Source organism: Amblyraja radiata, chromosome 20 (assembly GCF_010909765.2).
Source record: "Amblyraja radiata isolate CabotCenter1 chromosome 20, sAmbRad1.1.pri, whole genome shotgun sequence".
Taxonomy (NCBI): domain Eukaryota; kingdom Metazoa; phylum Chordata; class Chondrichthyes; order Rajiformes; family Rajidae; genus Amblyraja; species Amblyraja radiata.
In genome coordinates, this window is record NC_045975.1 from 26,383,946 (window position 1) to 26,407,177 (window position 23,232).

Genomic DNA, 23,232 nt, shown 5'->3' on the forward strand with positions numbered 1-23,232 from the left:
TGGCTAGCAATTTTCAATGTTTACTTCGCAAAGAAATCGTTCAAGTTCTGGAGTACAGAATACAAGTTCTAAGATTCTTCTTGTTGGGTATTGAAGGCATACAGATTTTCAAGGAAGACATTTGTAGGATCCACTGTTGATGTAGAATTTGCAATGGAAGTCTACTTCTCAGAGTTGTTGTGAAAATTAGGATTTAGGGACTTACTATTTAGTCAGTAACTCTGACCATGAAGAAATAAGAGCAACGATCCATTTGATCTGCACCAAACTGATTTTTGTTTTGGAAATTGATTTTTTTGTATTAACAATGAAGATCATGATTAATTAGAATGTCCTTCATCGAGAAAAATCAGCTGTTCTTCAAACACCTCCTCTTTTCAAGTGATTTTGATCCAATGCAACAATATACGAAAATATATTAACAGGATACTTCTGAGCCAAGCGGAAATTGTTAAATCTTTACTGGCACACAATTTCTCAAACTGTTCACACAGTTGTTGACTGATATCTGCACCGATTAAGCATCTGATTATCAGGAATGTCTCCGTTGGTCATCCTGAAAGAAAGATTTTTTTTCAATAACAATCCTTCATAAATGTTTTATTCCAATTAATTTTGCATTATTCCCCTTGCAGTGTCAATTTTAAGCTAGTCTCTTGCACTAACCAATAAAATACCATCAATAGAGGTGACCGCTGCAATATGGCGGGGCAGGGGTGGGAGGCAGGATTGTATTCTTAGATAATGGTCTTCTCAAAGTGGCATAATTTGGGCAATGCGTCATAAGTTGGAAATAAAATTGTGTTTATTTATTTACTTTTTCACACATATTCCATGAGAGCAAATATTTTTGGATAGTGATTCGTGAACTCTGTAAGGCTGAATTACCTGAACAGCCGTAACGCACGGATCACCTGTAAAAACATTATACTTGCCATTTGATTACACTGTCTAACACGGGCAATAACTGTAACTAGTATTACACTATATCTAGTACGACACATGCCTCACCAGTTACATTATCTCTGTTGATTCTGGCCACCTGCCCACTGGATAAATGGCAGCCATTTTCTTGTATCAAACAATTATCTGGGCAGTTTTTTATTCACCATCATTGGTTCACATCTACTGTTGTTCATCATGCAATATTGTTTACGAACAATGCTCTTCATTATTAATTAAGTATAAAGAAACTGACATGTGAAGTTATTTGAAATTTGAAATTAACAGTGGAATTAACTGGAAATTATTTTTTTTTTTTAATTGATTGCAGTACTTAAGAGTAGTTATGATGGGCGGAATGGAGACCATGAACTTGGTGCTGGGGTAAATGAACATAGATTGGACATCTCTATAAGAAAGCAGTGGCTTCAATGTTTAGGACATCCAGGTGACATTACTTAATGGCCAGTGTTACTGAGATTGCATCAAGTGGCCAAATGTGTTTGCATGTTCTTTGCATTGTATCAACATTGATATCACATGCACACTTGCCTATACAGTTCACCAGAATTTAAATAACTCCAGTAGAATATCTGTGATTCCAGCTCATGGCAATTAACTTTAATCGAAGCACAAACTTACTTCAATTCCTTCTGTAGTCGCTCATATGTTTGTTTTAGATTTTGATTTTCCACTGAAGCTGGAACATCAGGAACAAACCAAGCTGCAATAAACTTGATGCTAATAACAACATTCTGTAAAGGAGATGAAAATAAATATTCATATTGTGTACAAACTATATATTTTTACATTGTATTCAAAATGATAATTTTATATCCAATAATATTAACTCAAACTATTCAAGTTGTGAAAAGAAACTATCAATCAAGAGGTAAGTGCATGCAATGTACTAGTTTATTTACCTCAAATAAAACAAGAAACCCCAAACGAGCAGCAAAAATATGCCAGAATTGAATTGTGTATTCATAGTCATCACCAGTTCTGTAATCACGATACCTGAGAAGGAGAAACAATATAAGAAAGCTCTAAACGTGCGAGCCACAGCTGTCAGAAGTGCAAGTAATTGTCCCAAGTATTATTGTGGCCAAAAAACTCATAGCTATGAAGCCTAGCAATTACATTAAGATGGTATATGCATTGAACTCTGCTACTTGTAGACATGCTGTAAATTGATGGACAAGATAGGTCCAGGCAATTATAAATAGAACATAGAACAGTACAGTACAAGAACAGGCCCTTCGGCCCAAAATGTCAATGCCGTTCATGATGCTAAGACCAAATCTTATCTGCCTGCACATCATCCATAGCCCGTCATTCCCTGTATATCCATATGTCTATCCAAAATTCTCTGAAATGCCACTATTGTATCTGCCTCAACCACCACTCTTGGCAACTTGCTCCAGGTACTCACCAACCTCGGTATGAAAAAAATAGTCCTGCACATCTATCTATATATATATATAAGATACTAGACCAAGTGCAGACCCGTTGGGTCTGTTCCCCCAACGTGCGGTTGTGGGGGGGGGAGGCGGCATGCAGCGTCACACACACTAACTAACACCCCCCCCCCCCCGCACTCACGCTAATTACCCCCCTTGATATTATATTAATATTATTAATTTGCTCCTTTTACCCCATAAACACCCTATCTACTGACGCATAGCCCCCAACTTGCAGTCACATCTAGAGAGGGGGTGGGGCGGGGGTAGAGAGTGAGGGCAGAGAGAGAAGAGGCAGAGACAGAGAGAGAGACAGAGACACAGACACAGAGAGAGGGGCAAGAGGGAGAGGGGGGTGGAGAGGAGGAGAAGAGGGAGGGCGGGTGAGGGGGGAAAGGTGGGGGAGGAGGGGAGGAGAGAGAGAGCATGAGAGTGAGGGGGAGAGAGAGGGGGTGCTGAGAGGGGGGTGAGGTGGGGAGCAGGGAGGGGGAGGTAGGGGGGAGGGTGGAGGGAAGAGGGTAGGGGGTGTGGAGGGGAGGGGGTTTAGGGGAGGGAGGGAGGGGATGGAGGGGTGGAGGGGAGAGAGAGAGAGGGGGGGAGAGGGAGGAGAGATGGGGAGGGGAAGGAGAGATGGGGAGGGGGAGGAGAGGGGGGTAGGAGAGGGGGGGAGGGAGGGGGGAGAGAGGGGAAAGAGGGGGAAAGGGTGGGCTGAGAGGGGAGGGGGGGGGGGAGCAGGGAGGGTGGAGGGAAGGGGGTAGGGGTGTGTGGAGGGGAGGGGGTTTAGGGGAGGAATGGTGGGGGAGGGGATGGAGGGGAGAAAAAGAGGGGAGAGAGAGAGGGGGGGAGGGGGAGAGGAGAGGGGGGGAGAGGAGAGGAAGGAGAGGAGATGGGGGGGAGAGGAGGGGGGAGAGGGGAGGGGGGATAGGAGAGGGGGGGAGAGGAGAGGGGGGAGAGAAGAGGAGGGGGGGCGGGGGGGGAGAGGTGAGGGGTGGAGAGGGGGGGAGAGGGGGGGGAGAGGAGAGAGAGGGGGGGAGAGGAGAGGGGGGAGAGGAGAGGGGGGAGAGGAGAGGGGGAGAGGAGAGGGGAGAGAGGAGAGCGGTAAGAGGAGAGGGGGTAGTGGAGAGGGGGGAGAGAGGAGAGGGGGATAAGAGAATTGTGGGGAGAGGAGACGGGGAGAGGAGAGGGAGAGGAGAGGGAGAGGAGAGGGGGAGGAGAGGTGAGGGGGGGAGAGGTGAGGGGGGGAGAGGTGAGGGGGGGAGAGGAGAGGGGGTGGAGAGGAGAGGGGGGGAGAGGAGAGGGGGGGAGGGAGAGGGGGGGGAGGAGGGGAGGGGGGGGGGAGAGGAGAGTTTGGGGGTAGAGGATAGGGGGGGGGAGAACTTAAAAAACATTTTAGAACCAAAAAAGACACATTCTGCAAGCATTGTAGAACCAAAAGAGACACTTTTTGCAAACATTTTAGAACCAATAAACACTTTTTGCAAACATTTTAGAACCAATAGACACATTCTGCAAGCGTTTTAGAACCACTAAGGACACTTACATTTGAGTAGACATGTGTTGTGTGTTATTCACAGCTCAGAGAAACGTGACCCTCTGCCTTCCTCCATCTTGAAGAGACTGATTGGGGCACACCATTTCCTGGTTTTATAGTCCCCCCCCTGCCGCCAGCAGGGGCAGCAGAGAGAATGGGGAATTTTGTAAAATCATTAATATCTCTGTCATTTTTCATCGACGGGAAAAATCCTTGGCACACATACGGCGGAGGGGGGCTCTGAGCAAGGTGACCAAAAATGACGGCCATAGGTGGCGGCGTTCTCTCGGAAATCGCAGCACAGATGGCCAAAACCGGTCAAGAACAGACTTTTAGTAATATAGATATTATTAAAAATCTCATCTTGTTTGTTTGTTTGTACACATGCGTGTGAGATCCCAAAACCCCGTCAAAACGGTACACGACAGCGCTACAATTTTTGGCCCACTTTTCTCACCCTTGTCCTGGGGTGTCCGTCAGCTAAGTTTCATTCAGATTCATGTTATATTTTACAAGTTCTTGACATTTTAAACTTTACAAAAACCACTTTCCACTTGCCCTGCCCGTCAGCCTCATTTGATGTCACAATGACCTCACAATGGGATTTTAAACTTAAAAAAAAAAATCATTTTGCCACGTGCACTGCATGTCAGCCGCGTGCGGGATTTGAAATGACCACGCCTGCGCAATGGGCCTGGTATCCGCGCTTGCGTATTTCAAAATAACTGAAAGTCTCGCCGCGCGTGTGCCGTGTAGGTATGTTGTAAAACGTACCTGAAGCGTCGCTGAAAATCTGTCCTAGCCCGTGTGCGCGATTTTGGCGCCGTTTAGAGGGTGGCGGGTTTAAAACGCGATTTTCCCTGTTCAAATCGAGGATGTTCAGCCTAGTTAATTATTAACGAAAAATCGCTGGAAGATTCCGTCGTTTGAGCTATTTTTAGTTTTAAGGGTTTTATTTACTTGTTATAGTAGGTTAAAAATTAACCTCTAAACCCGCGACCGACGACAACGGGCCGGATCTCATACAGGGGACAACGGAAGGTAGGTTGTTTATTTTTACTTTAAAAAGGGCTTCTTAAGATCCCTTTATACAAAATTTAATGTTGCGAGTAGCTAATTTGGGGCCCATTATATCCCGCAGTATTTTCTGAGCACTTGGGGGCACAAATCTACTGCAATGTGAACGTTCTAAACCAGCGCGTTCCACAGGATTCCCCACTCGAAAGCTGATTTAAATGCCATTAATTTACAGCAATTGAACACTAAATTCCTTCCATTTGGCCTATAAATTAATGTCAATGAGATTTAAAAATCATGTTTTATTGTGTCTTCTTTGTGAATATTATTTGGACACTTATGCTATTTAAAAATGTTAATCTTTTCTTAAGAAATGGATAGATGTTTAGATCTAGTAATTGAAGTTTGGAATTAGCTACAATTGGGTAACTAACTAACTATATGCTTTAATTTCAGGTCATCCAAATAAGATTATTTTATATTTGTTTCAGAATGCTTCAATCTATGACAACTGAAAATTTCATTCAGTTCTCTTAATTTTTAAGAAAGTTATGGGCTTTTGACTGTCCACGATCACAGCTTTTTTGTTATGTCCATTGAAAATCAATAGGGAATAAGATGCTAATTTCCGAGTATGAAAATGGCCATAACTTTTTTAATACTTGAGATATGAAAGTGAATTAGTTGTCAAATTAAACTTCTTTTTATGCTTTATCTGATGGGATAAATTGCAGACTTGATTTTTAAAATCTCAAAATTTTGTAACATTGCTATGCAGTGGGCCCGGTATCCTCGCTTGCGGGATTTGAAATTACCACGGCGGCTGGGGCTAGGTCTGGAGGCAGCGGCGCTGCTGCTCCAGGCCCGCGGGGAGGGAGAGGAGTGGGACCCGGGGCAAAGACTAGGCCGCAGCCTCGGCCTCACCCTCCCCCGGCTCCAGGCCGCTCGGCCCGTGCCCCCTGACAGCCCCCGCCTCAAGTACAACCTCATCGCCGACGTGGTGGAGAAAACGGGGCCGGCGGTGGTTTACATCGAGATCCTGTGGAAGTGAGGAGGGATTGAAGGGGGTAGGGAGGGAGAGGAAGGGGGAGGTAAGGAGTGGGGGATAGAGGGAGAAGAGAGCATCGGGGGAGATGAGGAGGGAGAGTGGGATGGGGACAGGAGAGGGGAAAGAAGAGGGAGGGTGAAGAGGAGGGGGAGTGAGTGCTGGGGATAAGGGGGAATGAAGGAGGATGGGGTAGGAAGAGAGATGGTGAGGTAATGGAGGGGGGGGAAGAGAGAGTAGGGGAGGGAGGGGTGAGGGGAGGGAAGGGGTGAGGGGAGGAAGCAGAGGAGGATTGGTGGAGGGTGAGGAGAGAGAGGATAATGGAGAAGGGGAATAGGGGACTGAAGAGGGAGAGTGATCTTATATTTTACAAGTTATTACCATTTTAAACTTATCAAACTTAGATCGCAGTCACATTCCTACTTGCCGGCCGTACCTGCACAGTTGGGTGACTGTTGCCATGACTCGCATCACAACAGGGATGTCTGGCGTCACAACGGGAACCCGTCTGTCGCGCCTAGGCAGTTGAGGGCTATGGGTGAGTGGTGGAATATTGTGTTGGGGACGGGGCCCAACGGGTCCGCACCTGGCCTATTCTCCTTTAAACTTTGCATCCTCACCTTAAAGTAAGGTTGAGAGTAAGGTCCGGTAAAATCGGGATTGTTGTAAGAGGAGGGGTGGTCAACACCGAATTGAAGGTATTATATTTGAATGCACGTAGCACAAGGAATAAAGTGGATGAGCTTGTAGCACAGTTGGAAATTGGCAGGTATGATGTTGCAGGCATTACAGAGATGTGGCAACAAGAGGTTCGGAACTGGGAGCTAAATATTTAAGGCTACACATCCTATCGCAAGGAGGACAGAATGGTGGGTAGAGGGGGATGGGTAGTACTGCTAGTTAGGAATGAAATTCAGTCCTTAACAAAGGATGACATAGGATCAGAAGATGCTGGGTCCCTGTTGGTAGAGCTGAAAAACTGCAAGGGTAAAAAGACTATAATGGGAGTTATTTCAAGGCCCCCAAACTGTAGCCAGGATATAGGGTTTAAGTTGCATCAGGAGATTTCAATATGCAGGTAGACTGGGAGAATCAGGCTAGCACGGACTCCAAGAGATAATTTGTAGAGTGCCTCCGAGATAGTTTCTTAGAGCAGCTTGTAGTGGAGCCTACTAGGGATAAGGCAATTCTAGATTTAATGTTGTGCAAAAAACAGATTTGATTAGAGAACTTGAGGTAAAGGCACCACTAGGAGGTAGTGACCACGATATGATAAGATTTGAAAGGGAGAAGGTGAAATCGGACGTCTCTGTATTACAGCAGAGCAAAGGGGACTACCAAGGCATGAGGGAGGAGTTGGCAAAGATTGACTGGACAGGGGCTTTAGTAGGAATGATGGTAGAGCAGCAATGGCAGGAATTTATGCGGATAACTTGGAAGGTGCAGGATTCCAAAGAGGAAGGAAGATTCCAGGGGGAGAATACAAATGACCATGGTTAAAAAGGGAGGTCAAGGACAACATAAAAGCAAAAGAGAAGGCATTGCAAAGATTAGAGGGAAGCCAGAGGACAGGGATGGTTTTTAAAGAACAACTAAAGGTAATTAAAAGGACTATACGGTGAGAAAAGATGAAGTACGAATGTAAACTAGCCAATAATATAAAAGAGGATAGCAAAAGTTTCTACGAATATATAAAGAGTGAAAAAGAGGCAAGAGTGGATATTGGGCTACTGGAGAATGATGCAGATTCTGACAGTCTATTTTATTCTCCATTCTTAAAACCACTGCACATTATGTGCCATATAAACTAGTAAGGTATGCAGGTCTGACCTCTATTTCTTAGCTGAATTAGTTTTGCTCATTTCTTGATTATTAGCTAGCTGAATGAAGCTGGCTCTGACCTGGTCCCCTGCCTTGGAGCTCACAGTTCCTGCCTATCCATACTGTCCTAGAAAGGATGTGATAAACAATAGACAATAGGTGCAGGAACAGGCCATTCGGCCCTTCGAGCCAGCACCACCATTCAATGTAATCATGGCTGATCATCCCCAATCAGTACCCCGTTCGTGCCTTCTCCCCATATCCCCTGACGCTATTATCTTTAAGAGCCAATCTAGCTCTCTCTTGAAAGTATCCAGAGAACCGGCCTCCACGGCCTGCATGGCTAATGAAGCTTAACCTGGGGTGGTATCTAACAGAGTGTAGCAGTAGTTCAACTGATAACAGGTCTCAAATGGCATATTGTTAGGCTTAGCCTCTGCCCCAGCCCCAGCACACTGTGACAGCATTAAATGTGGTAAAACCCTACCACTCAAATGTAACAAAGGTATTTTACACTTGCCAATATGATTATTTTTAAATGAAAATAAAGAAAAAAGGATTTAACATCACTTTGCTCCTAATCTCCAGATTGGGAATGGGGATAGAAATCCAAGATTAAGTTTGACAAAATACAGAATGAGAGGTACAAACGTTTAAAGTATAAAGGCATTCAATTCAATTCAATTCAACAATCCCCAACATAGTGGTGGTGCTGACGATTGGCCACATCCTCACTTAGATTAAAAGCTGGGCCATATTATATACTGCCCAGCTATGTTGCTGGCAGTTCCTTTCAGAGCCACAAACACAGTCAGCGTGGCCTTTACTTAAACATGTAAACGTAAGTCACCCTCATAGTAGGACATTCAATAGCTGTCTAGGTCCCTGAGATGATACCTCTGTACTGTAGGTCCGCAGTTTCAGAAAATAAAGTACGTAATAAAGAGATATCAGGAAACCTAAACATGTTGGTACACACAAGAGATGGAAAAGTCTGGCCATGTTATACCTGCAGTATTTTACTCGGAATCCCAGTGATTCTGATCCATTGTCCTTCAAACGAGTTTCGTTCTCAAAATGTTTTACATAGAACACCGACAGACTGTTATTAACATACCCCATCAAACAACTGCAAAGTAAACAAAATATTATCAATATAGTTAACATTGTGAAGAAATAAGTATAAGGATCCAAACAGAGCAGGAGTTTGAAATATGTTTGCCAAGGTATTCAGGTGTCATATATTTTTGGGCTGCCTTTTAGCATATTTCTTTTGATGCATTCATTAAAAGCAAAGCATTGATGTTCCAAAAAGTGCTAAGGAAGCATTGCACAGTCAACTCTTTAATGTAGTCAAGGAGATTCTCCTTTAAAACTGTCTGATTGCCTAAAATGTTCCCTCATTTCTATGATTTCATTCTTTTCAGTAAGAGTACCAATTTCTTGTTAGAGGAATCGATTTCCAGTAAGGTCTCCAGGGAAGGGAACATATACTTTTAGCATCAGTTTGCGAAATCAGAAATAACAACAGAAAATACGGGTAATACTCAGCAGCAACTGTGATGATGAATTCTCTCTCTGCAGAAGCTACCTGACTTGTTGAGTATTTCCATTTTTTTCTGTTTAAATTTCAGATGCCAGTACCTGTGGTTTACTGTTTTGGGATAGGTGAAATTGGACTTGCATTCCGGTGCTGGTTTAATAAAATATGATGTATCTTGGGCAATTTGTCTCAATACAAAGCATCAGCCCTGTATATAACAGATGTATGGTGAACTCTCTCCACTGTGTTATGAGATCTATTTGCCAACGTTAATAATAATTCATGTTTTATACTTACTTGTCAACTGCACTGCGTCCATTTGCGCAGGGACCATATTCATACCGATAAACTAAACGCGGGATGAAATCAGATGTGATTGCGATCACCAGCCCATTTCCAATGACAGCCAGAACGCCAATTGCCTCAAGGATTTTCACCCATATCCCTGTAGTGTGGACACAGTTCAATTATTTTCTAGCAGCAAAAACATCAATAATCTGATTTTGTGAATGCATGGGTGTGTGCTCAATTTCTCTTCTTGTTTTTTAAATGTCCAAATCCACACATCTGTTGAACCAATGCATCTCATTGCAAACAATAGGCTTGAGTGCATTTCATGGAAACAGTGAATCACAAATGATGACTGGGTGAGATTATATTATCATGAATCCACAATCTATTCAATCATATCCTGATCACACTGTACTGAATTACATCTCAGTTAATGATGTACACTTGAATCTAGATGATGGACCATAAAAGCCAAATGAACCATAATAACAAAAGATATTACTTTAGTTTAGTTTAGAGATACAGCGCGGAAACAGGCCCTTCGTCCAACGGGTCCGTGTCTACCAGCGATCCCGTACACACTAACACTATCCTACACACTAGGGACAATCTACAATTTTTACTGAAGCCAATTAACCTACAAACCTGTATGTCTTTGAAGTGTGGGAAGAAACCAGAGCACTCAGAGAATACCCACTCTGTCACAGGAAGAACATATAACTCCGTACAGACAGCACTCATAGCCAGGATCGAACCCGGGTCTTTAAGGCAGCGGCTTTACTTCTGTGCCACCCTGCCGCCCTGTTAAATAGTTACCCTGAACTAAAATATAGTCAATGATGAGAAATAAAAGATAATCTATCTAAAAATAATAGATTGAATGATTCTGATCCATTGTCCTTCAAACGAGTGTTGAAGAACACACTAATTTGTTCAAAATAAATCTCTAACAGATAGAATTGTGATACGTCAGCACAAAAAGTGCATTGACGGAAGAGAGTTGACCTGCGTAGTATTTTCAATATCTGTTTGTTTTTTTCTTTTTGGCAAAATGTTATTGATAGTTTTATGAAATTTTTATATAATATGCCACTCTATAAGCCCTATCCACATCCTTTACAACAATATCTAAGCTTGTTCCAAATTACACTAATATGCCATTATCAATCTTTAATTAAGAACGTATGACATGACCTAGTTAATATTGACCAGCCATGTTATGTAGTCAATGAACTGTCATTGATAACAATACTTTCAATCTATAGCAAAAAAGAATACATTTGCAGTTTCTGCAATCCCCTCATATTCTCTAGTGCCGTAAGATGTCACATTAGATATGCTAAAGGAGTGAAATTAAACAAAATTTGATACCAGAGTCATGCTGGAGATTACCAAAAAGTTAGGATTAAGGAATGCCTTAAAGAAAAGCATAGTAGTTTAAGTAGGAAAGAGCATGGTTATCACAGGAGGGTTTGTAAAAAAGGATGAACATTTTGAAATGGATGTGTTACTTAAGAGAAAGGAATATCGCACTGAGATATTGGATCAGCCACTCCTGTATGAAATGCAGAGCAGGTTTGAAGGGTAAAATGACTTACCCCATTCTGATTGTTTTACGTCAAATCTAGAGGTAAACATAGAAACATAGAAACATAGAAATTAGGTGCAGGAGTAGGCCATTTGGCCCTTCGAGCCTGCACTGCCATTCAATATGATCATGGCTGATCATCCAACTCAGTATCCCGTACCTGCCTTCTCTCCATACCCTCTGATCCCCTTAGCCACAAGGGCCACATCTAACTCCCTCTTAAATATAGCCAATGAACTGGCCTCGACTACCCTCTGTGGCAGAGAGTTCCAGAGATTCACCACTCTCTGTGTGAAAAAAGTTCTTCTCATCTCGGTTTTAAAGGATTTCCCCCTTATCCTTAAGCTGTGACCCCTTGTCCTGGACTTCCCCAACATCGGGAGCAATCTTCCTGCATCTAGCCTGTCCAACCCATTAAGAATTTTATAAGTTTCTATAAGTTCCCCTCTCAATCTCCTAAATTCTAGAGAGTATAAACCAAGTCTATCCAGTCTTTCTTCATAAGACAGTCCTGACATCCCAGGAATCAGTCTGGTGAACCTTCTCTGCACTCCCTCTATGGCAATAATGTCCTTCCTCAGATTTGGAGACCAAAACTGTACGCAATACTCCAGGTGTGGTCTCACCAAGACCCTGTACAACTGCAGTAGAACCTCCCTGCTCCTATACTCAAATCCTTTTGCTATGAAAGCTAACATACCATTCGCTTTCTTCACTCCCTGCTGCACCTGCATGCCTACTTTCAATGACTGGTGTACCATGACACCCAGGTCTCGCTGCATCTCCCCTTTTCCTAGTCGGCCACCATTTAGATAATAGTCTGCTTTCCTGTTTTTGCCACCAAAATGGATAACCTCACATTTATCCACATTATACTGCATCTGCCAAACATTTGCCCACTCACCCAGCCTATCCAAGTCACCTTGCAGTCTCCTAGCATCCTCCTCACAGCTAACACTGCCCCCAGCTTAGTGTCATCCGCAAACTTGGAGATATTGCCTTCAATTCCCTCATCCAGATCATTAATAAAAAGATGCATGGTTAAGGCTTCTTCACTAATAAGCTGAGTAAGCGGCTTTGGCAGGCAAAGTGGAAATTTGCTTTGAATTTTAAAAGGATTTTCTAACTACCTTCAGAAACATGATAACATCCACTGTTACCTTGGTATTAATGTGTAACAATTGATATTATAAATAGCACATTTGACGTGGGGAGCTGGCAGTGACTAGTGGGGTGCCGCAAGGCTCGGTGCTGGGACCACAGTTATTTACAATATATAATAACGATTTAGATGATGGAATTAAATCTCCAAGTTTACAGATGACACAATGCTGGGTGGCAGTGTGAGCTGCGAGGAGGATGCTATGAGGCTATAGGGTGACTTGGATAAGTTGGGTGAGTAGGCAGATGCATGGCAGATGCAGTATAATGTGGATAAATTGGAGGTTATCCAATTTGGTGGCAAGAACAGGAAGGCAGATAATTATGTGAATGGTGTCAGATTAGGAAAAGGAGGTGCAACGAGACCTGGGTGTGCTTGTACATCAGTCACCTAAAGTAAGCATGCAGTTACAACAGGCAGTGAAGAAAGCTAATGGCATGTTAGCCTTCATTGCGAGAGAATTTGAGTTTAGGAGCAAGGAGGTCCTACTGCAGTTGTACAGGGCCCTGGTAAGATCACATCTGGAGTATTGTGTGCAATTTTGGTCTCCTAATTTGAGGAAGGACATTATTGCTATTGAGGGAGTGCAGTGTAGGTTCACCAGGTTAATTCCTGGGATGGCGGGACTGACATATGATGAAAGAATGAGTCGACTGGGCTTGTTTTCACTGGAATTTGGAAGAATGAGAAGGGATCTTATAGAAACATAAAATTCTTAAAGGATTGGACAGGCTAAATGCAGGAAAATTGTTTCCGATGTTGGGGGAAGTCCAGAATCAGGGGTCACAGTTTAAGACTAAGGCGTAGGCCATTTAGGACTGAGATGAGGAAAACCTCCTCACCCAGAGAGTTGTGTATCTGTGGAATTCTCTGCCACATAAGGCAGTGGAGGCCAATTCACAGGATGTTTTCAAGAGAGAGTTAGATTTAGCTCTGAGGGATAAAGGAGTCAAGGGATATGGGGAAAAAACAGGAACAGGGTACTGATTTTAGATGATCAGCCATGATCATATTGAATGGTGGTGCAGGCTTGAAGGGGCGAATGGCCTATGCCTGCACCTATTTTTCTATGTTTCTATGTTCTATGAATGTACTGAAATGTACTTGAATACGCAAGTTTATAGACTTCTGAACATGCCTATGACTTTTGACTGAAACTATCACTATCTAAATTGTGTTAGGTGTAAAGATAGATCTGCAACAAATAGATCACTGAACAAATAGAAGTTTCTAAGGCTATTGAGGATGAATAAAAGTAATGAGGTACTGAACCTCAAAAGAGGTAAAATGCATCACAAATAATAAACCACACTGTCCATTGATAATTTTATTTGAATATCTTCAGTTATAATCATATATTCTTTACCTCAGAAGTCATACACATTAATATACTTACCTCGTTTTGAAAGATAAAATATAGATTGTTAGTTGGAGCCTTACCAATATCTTTTGCTTTTCGTGGTATTGGCCGTCTCTGAAGCAGTAACATTTTTCGCGCATCCAGTCGAATTTCAAATAGATTGTTTACAAGTGCCAACAATGGAGCCAATGGGAAGGCTGCCACAAATATTGTGGTGAAACTATATTGAATTGCTGAAAATGAAAATATATTGATAAATTTGTCAGTAACAAATCAAATAAATCAAAATGTCAATGCAATTAATTCAGTAAGAAACGTGAAGTTAAATAAGACTAAAATAAAGTCATGTGATAGGCCATATAAATAGGCCATTCGGCCCATTAAGTCTACTCCGCCATTCAATCATGGCTGATCTATCTCTCCCTTCTAACCCCATTCTCCTGCCTTCTCCCCATAATCACTGATATCTGTACTAATCAAGAATCTATTTATCTCTGCCTTAAAAATATCCACTGACTTGGCCTCCACAGCCTTCTGTGGCAAAGAATTCCACAGATTCACCACCCTCTTGTATTGAATATAGAAGTTGTGAGGTCATGTTGCAGTTGTATAAGATTTAGAATATTGTGTTCAGTTCTGGGCACCATGTTATAGGAAAGATATTCCTAAAGGGTATAGGGTTCAGAAAAAATGTACGAGGATTTTGCCAGGACTAGAGTGTGTGAGCTATAGGGAGAGGTTGAGTATGCTGGGTCTCTATTCCATGAAGCGCAGGAGGATCTTAAAATCATGACAGGAATAGATCGGGTAGATGCACAGAGTCTCTTCCCCAGAGTAAGGGAATCGAGGACCAGAGGACATAGGTTCAAGGTGAATGGGAAAAGATTTAATAGGAATCCGAGGGGTAACTTTTTCACACAAAGGATGGTGTGTGTATGGATCAAGCTGCCAGAGGAGGTAGTAGAGGCTGGGACTACCCCATCATTTAAGAGACAGTTAGACGTACATGGATAGGACAGGTTTGGTGGGATATGGACCAAGTGCAGACAAGTGGGACTAGTGTAGCTGGGACATTGTTGGCCGGTGTGGGCAAGTTGGGCTGAAGGGCCTGTATCAACACTGTATCACTCTATAACTCTAAATAAATTTCTGCTCAACTCCTTCCTAAAAGAATGTCCTTTAATTCTGAGGCTATGACCTCTAGTCCCAGACTCTCCCACTAGTGGAAACATCCTCTCCACATCCACTCTATCCAAGCTTTTCACTATTCTGTATGTTTCAATGAGGTCCCCCCTCATTCTTCTAAACTCCAGCAAGTTGCCAATAAACATGGCACACTTAAACATTGGGAATTACAATTATGTGACCAGAACATTTATACAGAGGGAGTGGAGGGGAGAAGGAGGGGGGGGGGGGGGGGGGGGGGGGGGGGGGGGGGGGGAGAGAGCGAGTGATAAATGTTTCAATGGTACTTTATTGTCAAGTATACCTAGGTGCAGTGAAGTTCCTTTTTTATATCTTACTATACTTAGACCTTACTATATGTAGGCACAAGCAGTTAAGTACAAGTGTGTGGGGATAGTAGATTACATTACAACAGAACACAATCGCAGGAGAAATCATTAAGAAAAATTAAGAAATGGGTGAGACATTAAACAATCTTTTTGATCTGGCATCGCATTAAAGACACAATAAATTGAGCAGAAGAAATGATCAAAAAGGATCTAAAAATAATTAATATCACAGAAAGATTAATGGCACTGAAACCTAGACAATTTCTCCAGATTTGTTTACTTCTCGGGTGTATAGATTGTTATACGATACGATACAACTTTAGTTATCCCAGGAGGGATCTGCCAACAATCATGAAACACAAAATACATGAAATATGAAATAAAGTGACGAGTGGAAAGGATTGGGGATGTGCAAAATCCAATAATATGTATTGGGAATGATCTTACAAACTCCTGTGGATTCTGCAAAACAATTCCAGCAGGCAGGAAGCAGCAGAAAAAGGTGCCAGTTTTTAAGAGAAAAAGCAAAGATAGGTAATTATAGACCATTCAGTCTGACATCAGTTGTCAGCAAAATGTTGAAAGCCATCATAAAGGATGTGGTAACAAAGCACCTAGGTCATAATATGATGGACAGTTAACACGTTTCGTAAAATGAAAATATATTTGATCAACAGAGTGGATAAGTGGAGCTAGAATCCACCACCCTAAACATTCATTTCCTTCAACCACCATTGTTCTGTGACTGCATAGGGTATTATCTACAAAATGCACTCAATTTATTTGATGCTACTATGACAGGTCAAGCAGAAAGAGGCTTCTTGCCACTCACTGATCCTGGTGTGCTGAAAAATATTGCAGACTCTGGATGCTTGAAAGGAACTGCCACCCATTGATGCACATGCTGGGGGATTATACTCCCAGAGGTATGGCAAGCGGCCCAATTTGATGCTGGGTGGAAATCAGTGGTTTCACAAATAAATTGTAAATGCATTCCCCCAATCCAGTAACCTTCTCCAACAAAGGCAAGCACCATCAGCCTGGGAGAGACTGATGATCCATGGATCATCAATTTAATTCTACATTACATTTTTCGCAATAAAAATAGATTTTATCCCCAATTCTCTTTATAGGCCAACTCTGATCCATTGAAGAAACAATGATGGATGTGACGGAGCAGAACCTGTAGGTGCTAATTGTTCTTTGTGCATGTTGTAATTTCCCTTTTTAAAACTAAAGTTTGAGTTTGAAAGATGCTGTAAGAGCAACTTCAAATAAATGGAACACATTTTGCAGATATAACTGTCTGCAGATAGAACACCACTGGTGGTTGAGGGATGTGAATGTTTAGGATGGTGCATAGGAACCAATATAATGGGCTCTAGCTCAATCTCAGGGTAAGGATCTGGAATAAAAAAATAGGAGATTATTTTGAGGGTGTTTTGGGAGAGTCTGGAAGTTGTGACGGGAGTAATATAATGTTGACCTTTGGTTTTATGCTAGATGGAACAATGAATCATTTTAAATGAGGGAAAAGAGAAGGGACTGGGCTGTGTGTTTTTTTTTAATATGGCTTTCGTCCCAGGTGGACAACATTTAAAACCAAGTTCAAGTGAGTTTATTGTCATGTGTCCCTGTATAGGACAATGAAATTCTTGCTTTGCTTAAGCACACAGAAAATAGTAGGCAATTACTACAAAACAGATAAATGTGTCCATATACCATGATATAAATATATACACACATGAATAAATAAACTGGTAAAGTGCAAATAACAGAAAGTGGTTGTTAATAATCAGAGTTTTGTCTGAACCAGGTTTAATAGCCTGATGGCTGAGGGGAAGTAGCTATTCCTGAACCTGGTTGTTGCAGTCTTCAGGCTCCTGTACCTTCTACCTGAAGGTAGCAGGGAGATGAGTGTGTGGCCAGGATGGTGTGGGTCTTTGATGATACTGCCAGCCTTTTTGAGGCAGCGACTGCGATAAATCCCCTCGATGGAAGGAAGGTCAGAGCCGATGATGGACTGGGCAGTGTTTACTACTTTTTGTCGTCTTTTCCTCTCCAGGGCGCTCAAATTGCCGAACCAAGCCACGATGCAACCGGTCAGCATGCTCTCGACTGTGCACCTGTAGAAGTTAGAGAGAGTCTTCCTTGACAATCCAACTCTCCGTAATCTTCTCAGGAAGTAGAGGCGCTGATGAGCTTTTTTGATAATTGCGTTAGTGTTCTCGGACCAGGAAAGATCTTCAGAGATGTGCACGCCCAGGAATTTGAATTTCTTGACCCTTTCAACCATCGACCCGTTGATATAAATGGGGCTGTGGGTCCCCCTCCTACTCCTTCCAAAGTCCACAATCAGTTCCTTGGTTTTGCTGGTGTTGAGGGCCAGGTTATTGCGCTGGCACCATATGGACAGTTGCTCGATCTCTCTTCTGTACTCTGACTCATCCCCATCAGTGATACGCCCCACAATAGTGGTGTCGTCAGCGAACTTGATGATGGAGTTCGCACTGTGGTTCGCTACGCAGTCATGGGTATAGAGTGAGTACAGCAGGGGGCTGAGCACGCAGCCTTGAGGTGCTCCCGTGCTGATTGTTATCGAGGCTGACACATTTCCACCAATACGAACAGACTGTGGTCTGTGGACGAGGAAGTCGAGGATCCAGTTGCAGAGGGATGCGCAGAGACCCAGTTCTGCGAGTTTGGTAACCAGTTTGGAGGGGATGATTGTGTTAAATGCCGAGCTGTAATCAATGAATAACAGCCTGACATATGAGTTTTTGTTGTCCAAGTGGTCCAGTGCGGAGTGGAGGGCCAGCGAGATCGCATCCACCGTTGATCTGTTGTGGCGGTATGCGAACTGCAGTGGGTCCATGTTTTTGTTGAGGTAGGAGTTGATTTGCTCCATGATCAACCTCTCAAAGCACTTCATCACCACCGGCGTTAGTGCCGCTGGTCGATAGTCATTGAGGCACGTCACCTTACTCTTCTTGGGCACCGGTATAATTGATGCCCTTTTAAAGCAGGTGGGAACCTCAGACCTCAGAAGTGAGAGGTTGAAAATGACCGTAAAAACTCCCGCCAGTTGGTCCGCACAGGTTTTTAGAACACGACCGGGTATACCATCAGGTCCAGGTGCTTTTCGGGGGTTCACCCCTCTGAAGGATTTCCTGACATCGGCCTCTGTGACTGAGACTGAAATGCCATCACAGCGAATGGGGGATCGGGAAGGCACATCAGTATTCTCCCTGTCAAAGCGTGCGTAAAACGCATTGAGCTTGTCAGGGAGTGATGTTACACCGGCATTCGAGCTGCCTCCTGGTTTTGCCTTGTAGGAGGTGATTGCATTCAAACCCTGCCACAGCTGCCGAACATCTGTCTCGTCCTCCAGTTTGGAGGAGAAGTCCCTTTTGGCCTTTTTGATGGCCTTACCAAGGTCGTATCTGGTCTTCATGTAGGCCACTGTATCATTGGAGGTGAATGCCCTGTGTCTGGACTTCAGGAGAGTGCGGATCTCAAAGTTCATCCAAGGTTTCTGATTGGGAAACACTCGGAAGGTTTTTGTAGGGATGTATTCCTCCACACATTTCTTTATGAAGTCTGTAACGACTGTGGCATATTCGTTCAAGTCCGTTGCCGAGTCCTTGAACATTGCCCAGTCTACAGACTCCAAACAGTCCTGGAGTTGTTCTTCTGCCCCCCCCCCCCCCCCCCCCCCCCCCCCCCCCCCCCCCCCGACCAGCTCTGTGCTGTCCTCACTTCTGGGGGTGCGCTCTTTAATTGCTGCCTGTAGGCAGGAAGAAGCAGCACCGCGGTATGGTCGGACTTACCGAAGTGAGGGCGAGGGATAGAACGATAGGCATGTCTCCTCTGGTGCAGCAGGAGACATGTTGGTGGAAGTTGGGGAGTGATTTCTTGAGGTTCGCCTTATTGAAGTCCCCAGTAATGGTGGTAAATGCCTCGGGGTAAGACGTCTGGTGTTTGTTGACCATGGCCAGCAGCTCCTCCAGTGCCAGACGAACGTCTGCCTGGGGTGGGATGTAGACCGCGGTCAAGATAACGGTGAATTCTCTCGGGACCATGACCTTTAGTTAATATTTTATATAATAATGTAACAATATGTTCAGTTCTAATTTCTATTCCTGTAACTGACTTCAAATGTTTGCTGAAGTAAAATTGCATGCGCACAAATATCTCTCCAATATTTCAACTTCTTCGTCTTCAAATATTACTTCTAATGTTCAGTATTATTGTGGTATCTACAAGCAAGGCAACTGCTTAGTTCCATCTTGGCATCATGTCAATTAAATAGTGAATAGTAAATACAACGGAAACATTGTATATTTCATTATTCCTCTTGTGGACCTAAACAGGCCCTTGCATTGCAATGATTTTTTTTAACCCGTTCTCAAATAAATAAACAATGGTCAACAGCGATTACAACAGATAGCAGTCTGTTGAGTCATTTTGTGGCACTTCAAATTGAGAATCACATCCTAAGAATTTTTTCATTCTGGCTCCACACAATCTTCTGTTCCTTAAAAGTTGAATTGTTTTACCAACTTCTCTTGCAATGGAGTAGATTCTGAATATTCCACATATTTTCAAAACTCATTGATCTGAAACCTGGAGTTGTCATAGTTGACTTCTCTCAATTCATTGTCTTTATTTTCTGTTAAATATATGATGATCTTTTTCACACAATGCTCCATATATGTGTTTGTTAATGTTGTTTGGCATCTTAACTCACTTCTCCTTTATACTGTGCCCCAATATATGAGTTACGTTTTTTCTCAATGAATTTATTGGACAACTTAGTAGACATACCGTCAATTCCTGTGTGACTGTGTCGGCAGAAGCCAGTTTTATAGATAATAAAGGGAAATAAAATCGCAATCCTGCTCATATTCTATTCCCATTTGTAAAATACCATGTTTATTCCCTTTCACTGAATCTACTCTTTATGTAAATCTGTCCTCCTATATTCTATGCGTGCAAACCAATTTGTTATTCCTGTTTCTTAGGTATATATCAACATCTCTGCATCTTGTAAACACTTATGACAATGCACGCAATCATATTGATTTTTATTATTTTACTATCAAAATTGTTGCATGATAATTAGAAAACAGGTTAATGAAGAAAGGGGCATTTGGAGAAATAACCCAGAATAATAACATTTTTGTAGTACAGATTGATGAGAGAACTGATCACTGTGCGATGAAGTTAAAGTATAAGGGACCTACCCATTTCCAAAAATTCATTGAATAAGCTAAAGGAATCAGTACTGCTCAGGCTGTAATTTTTCATCCAATGATGCTTAACTTCATCTCTCACTTCTTCCTTCAGGGTCTTTTTATTATACCTCTTCCATTGATGTTTCAAGGATCTGTCAAAATTAGATAATTGAAATTAAATAGAAATATGCAGCCAGTCACATTTAACAACACAGAATGAAAATGCTGGAAATACAATTGGGAGAAAGACAGTTAATATTTCTAGTCAATTACTCTTTATTTTAGATTTCCAGAATCAACAGTAGTTTGCTTTTGGACATGTATAATATGGTGTGCATTCTGCTGAAAGTGCAATTGTTATTTCTATAACATTTGTTTGGGCTCTATGTTGCACTCCACAAGACTATGCAGTACACGTTCCAAGACACAAGACTATATGGTACAATGCTCCAGAAATGCAAAGGGTCTAATTTGACAGTCTTTTTCTGGGGGACTACACATGGTGGATTGATAGTTATAATTTAGATAAATGGATGGGAAGCCTAGAAGAAGCTTTATCCTGCTTCTAACTCCTATTTACTTAATCTAATTTCTGATCAATTCCCCTTCACTCTCCACCTTGATCAACCTTATTATCACAGTATTGGAAATCTTGAGGAAAGTTTTAATTTGGCATCTGCTGACTTTTGAATCTCAGAGACTTTATACAGTCGACAAAATTTAACAACAAACGGAGAACAAACAATCAATACACTAATTGAAACATTAATCTCATTATTTTTATGTATGAATAATAGCAGAGTTCATGTAAACTCTCAGAATTTCAGTCTGTTTGATAATCTGTTAATCAGAATTTCACAGTCTGTTTGACGGTGGCACAGCGGTAGAATTGCTACCTTACAGCGAATGCAGCGCTGGAGACTCGGGTTCGATTCTAACAACGGGTGTGGTCATGTTCTCCCCGTGATCTGCGTGGGTTTTCTCCGAGATCTTCGGTTTCTTCCCACACTCCAAAGACGTAGAGGTTTGTAGGTTAATTGGCTTGGTAAATGTACAATTGTCCCTAGTGGGTGTGGGATAGTGTTAATGTGCGAGGATGGCTGGTCGGCCGAAGGGCCTGTTTCCGCGCCGTATCTCTAAACTAAATATTACTCTAATCCATAATATGCTTTTTTATATTGGGCTGGACAGTGCCGGCAATCAGCCAAAAGCACTTACCTCCCACTCCCCTTTGCACTTATAACTGAGCCCTGCAATATTTCAAATCTTAGAGAGCTGAGGAACAAAATATATCAATTGTTTTGTACGAGCTTCTTCCATCTAATGCAGTTCCATTTATTTGAAAATGGTGTCAGATCTTCATTGAAAGCCAAGTGAAGCAATGGTTTTGATTATTGTACTTTCAGGCTACTGTACAATTAGCTTTCCAGTGATTGATACCATTTAGATATAAATACTCACAAATAACCTGATCCCAGTACAATTGTCATCCTGTCTATAATGCTCCTGTCCCACTTAGGAAACCTGAACGGAAACCTCTGGAGACTTTGTGCCCCACCCAAGGTTTCCGTGCGGTTCTCAGAGGTTTTTGTCAGTCTCCCTACCTGCTTCCACTACCTGCAATCTCCGGCAACCACCTGCAACCTCTGGGAACCGCACGGAAACCTTGGGTGGGGCGCAAAGTATCCAGAGGTTTCCGTTCAGGTTTCCTAAGTGGGGCAGGGGCATAACATTCTGTGATAAGTAAATTTATTTCTGGTGAAGGTTGACTTACGGGACAGCATACTCCATGCAGCTGCTCAGTATTTGTTTAAGTATCATGACAACAGCCATTTGGATGAAGAGATCTGTCATGCAGCCACTTGGATGGCACTGAAAAGAAAAAGAACACAGACTATTCCTGATTGTCCAGTCCTGCTAGCAAAATGTTTATTTTATTGGACCAATATCCAGGGGCCAGGATCATTGATCTGGAGACTCAAGTTCAAGTTCCACAGTGGCTGGTATGGAACTCAGATTCAAAAAAATAATATAAATCTGTAATCAGAATATCAGTAATTGAGATTGAATCAAGCAACTAGATAATCATTAAAACCTATGTAGTTTAGCAAATTCTTCGGGGAAGGACATCTGGCAGATTTTACACAAAACTGTGTCCAGACATAGATTGTGTTCCTTCGTTGAGTTATTTCCCAATATTATAGTATCTTTACTTCGTTCCTTTACTTCCTACTTTACTTCCGTTAAGATTGACAGGAATATTCATAACTTTCTATCAAGGATGCAATAGTACCCTAAAATACAGCATTTGCTTCATTATTAAGCTGGCATTGAACTTAGTATTTATGGCATAATTATTTTTCATTATACTTTGCAACCTTACTTTGACATAATCTTCCAATACATGATCTTTGTCATCAAAGACAGCAGTCACATCATGGAAATCCTATTTCACACCTGTCCAAAGATGGTTATCTACTACATCATAGAGCAAAAGGGCAGCACAGTAAAGCGGCAGTGGTGCAGCAGTAAAGTTGCTGCCTTACCACACGAGGTTCGATCCTGACTACGGGTGCTGTCTGTACAGAGTTTGTACGTTCTCCCTGTGACCTTGTGGGTTTTCTCTGGGTGCTCCGGTTAGCTCCTACACTCCAAAGTCGTACAGGTTTGTAGGTTAATTGACCGGTAAAATAGTAAATTGTCCCTAGTGTATAGGATAGT

The 23,232-nt window shown here is 42.4% G+C and overlaps 1 protein-coding gene across 1 annotated transcript in view; it reads right to left on the reverse strand.

The window, feature by feature from the left end:
• Positions 1-358: 358 nt before the first annotated feature.
• Positions 359-23,232, reverse strand: part of ano9 (anoctamin 9) — a 70,053-nt gene continuing 47,179 nt past the window's right edge. The window contains exons 17-24 of the mRNA XM_033039129.1: positions 22,286-22,383; positions 20,521-20,663; positions 13,841-13,993; positions 9,657-9,804; positions 8,826-8,945; positions 1,866-1,959; positions 1,585-1,697; positions 359-556 (exon numbers count right to left, since the gene is read on the reverse strand). Of these exons, the coding sequence (XP_032895020.1) occupies positions 487-556; positions 1,585-1,697; positions 1,866-1,959; positions 8,826-8,945; positions 9,657-9,804; positions 13,841-13,993; positions 20,521-20,663; positions 22,286-22,383 (939 nt within the window). The 3' untranslated portion in view covers positions 359-486. The remainder of the gene's footprint in view (positions 557-1,584; positions 1,698-1,865; positions 1,960-8,825; positions 8,946-9,656; positions 9,805-13,840; positions 13,994-20,520; positions 20,664-22,285; positions 22,384-23,232) is intronic.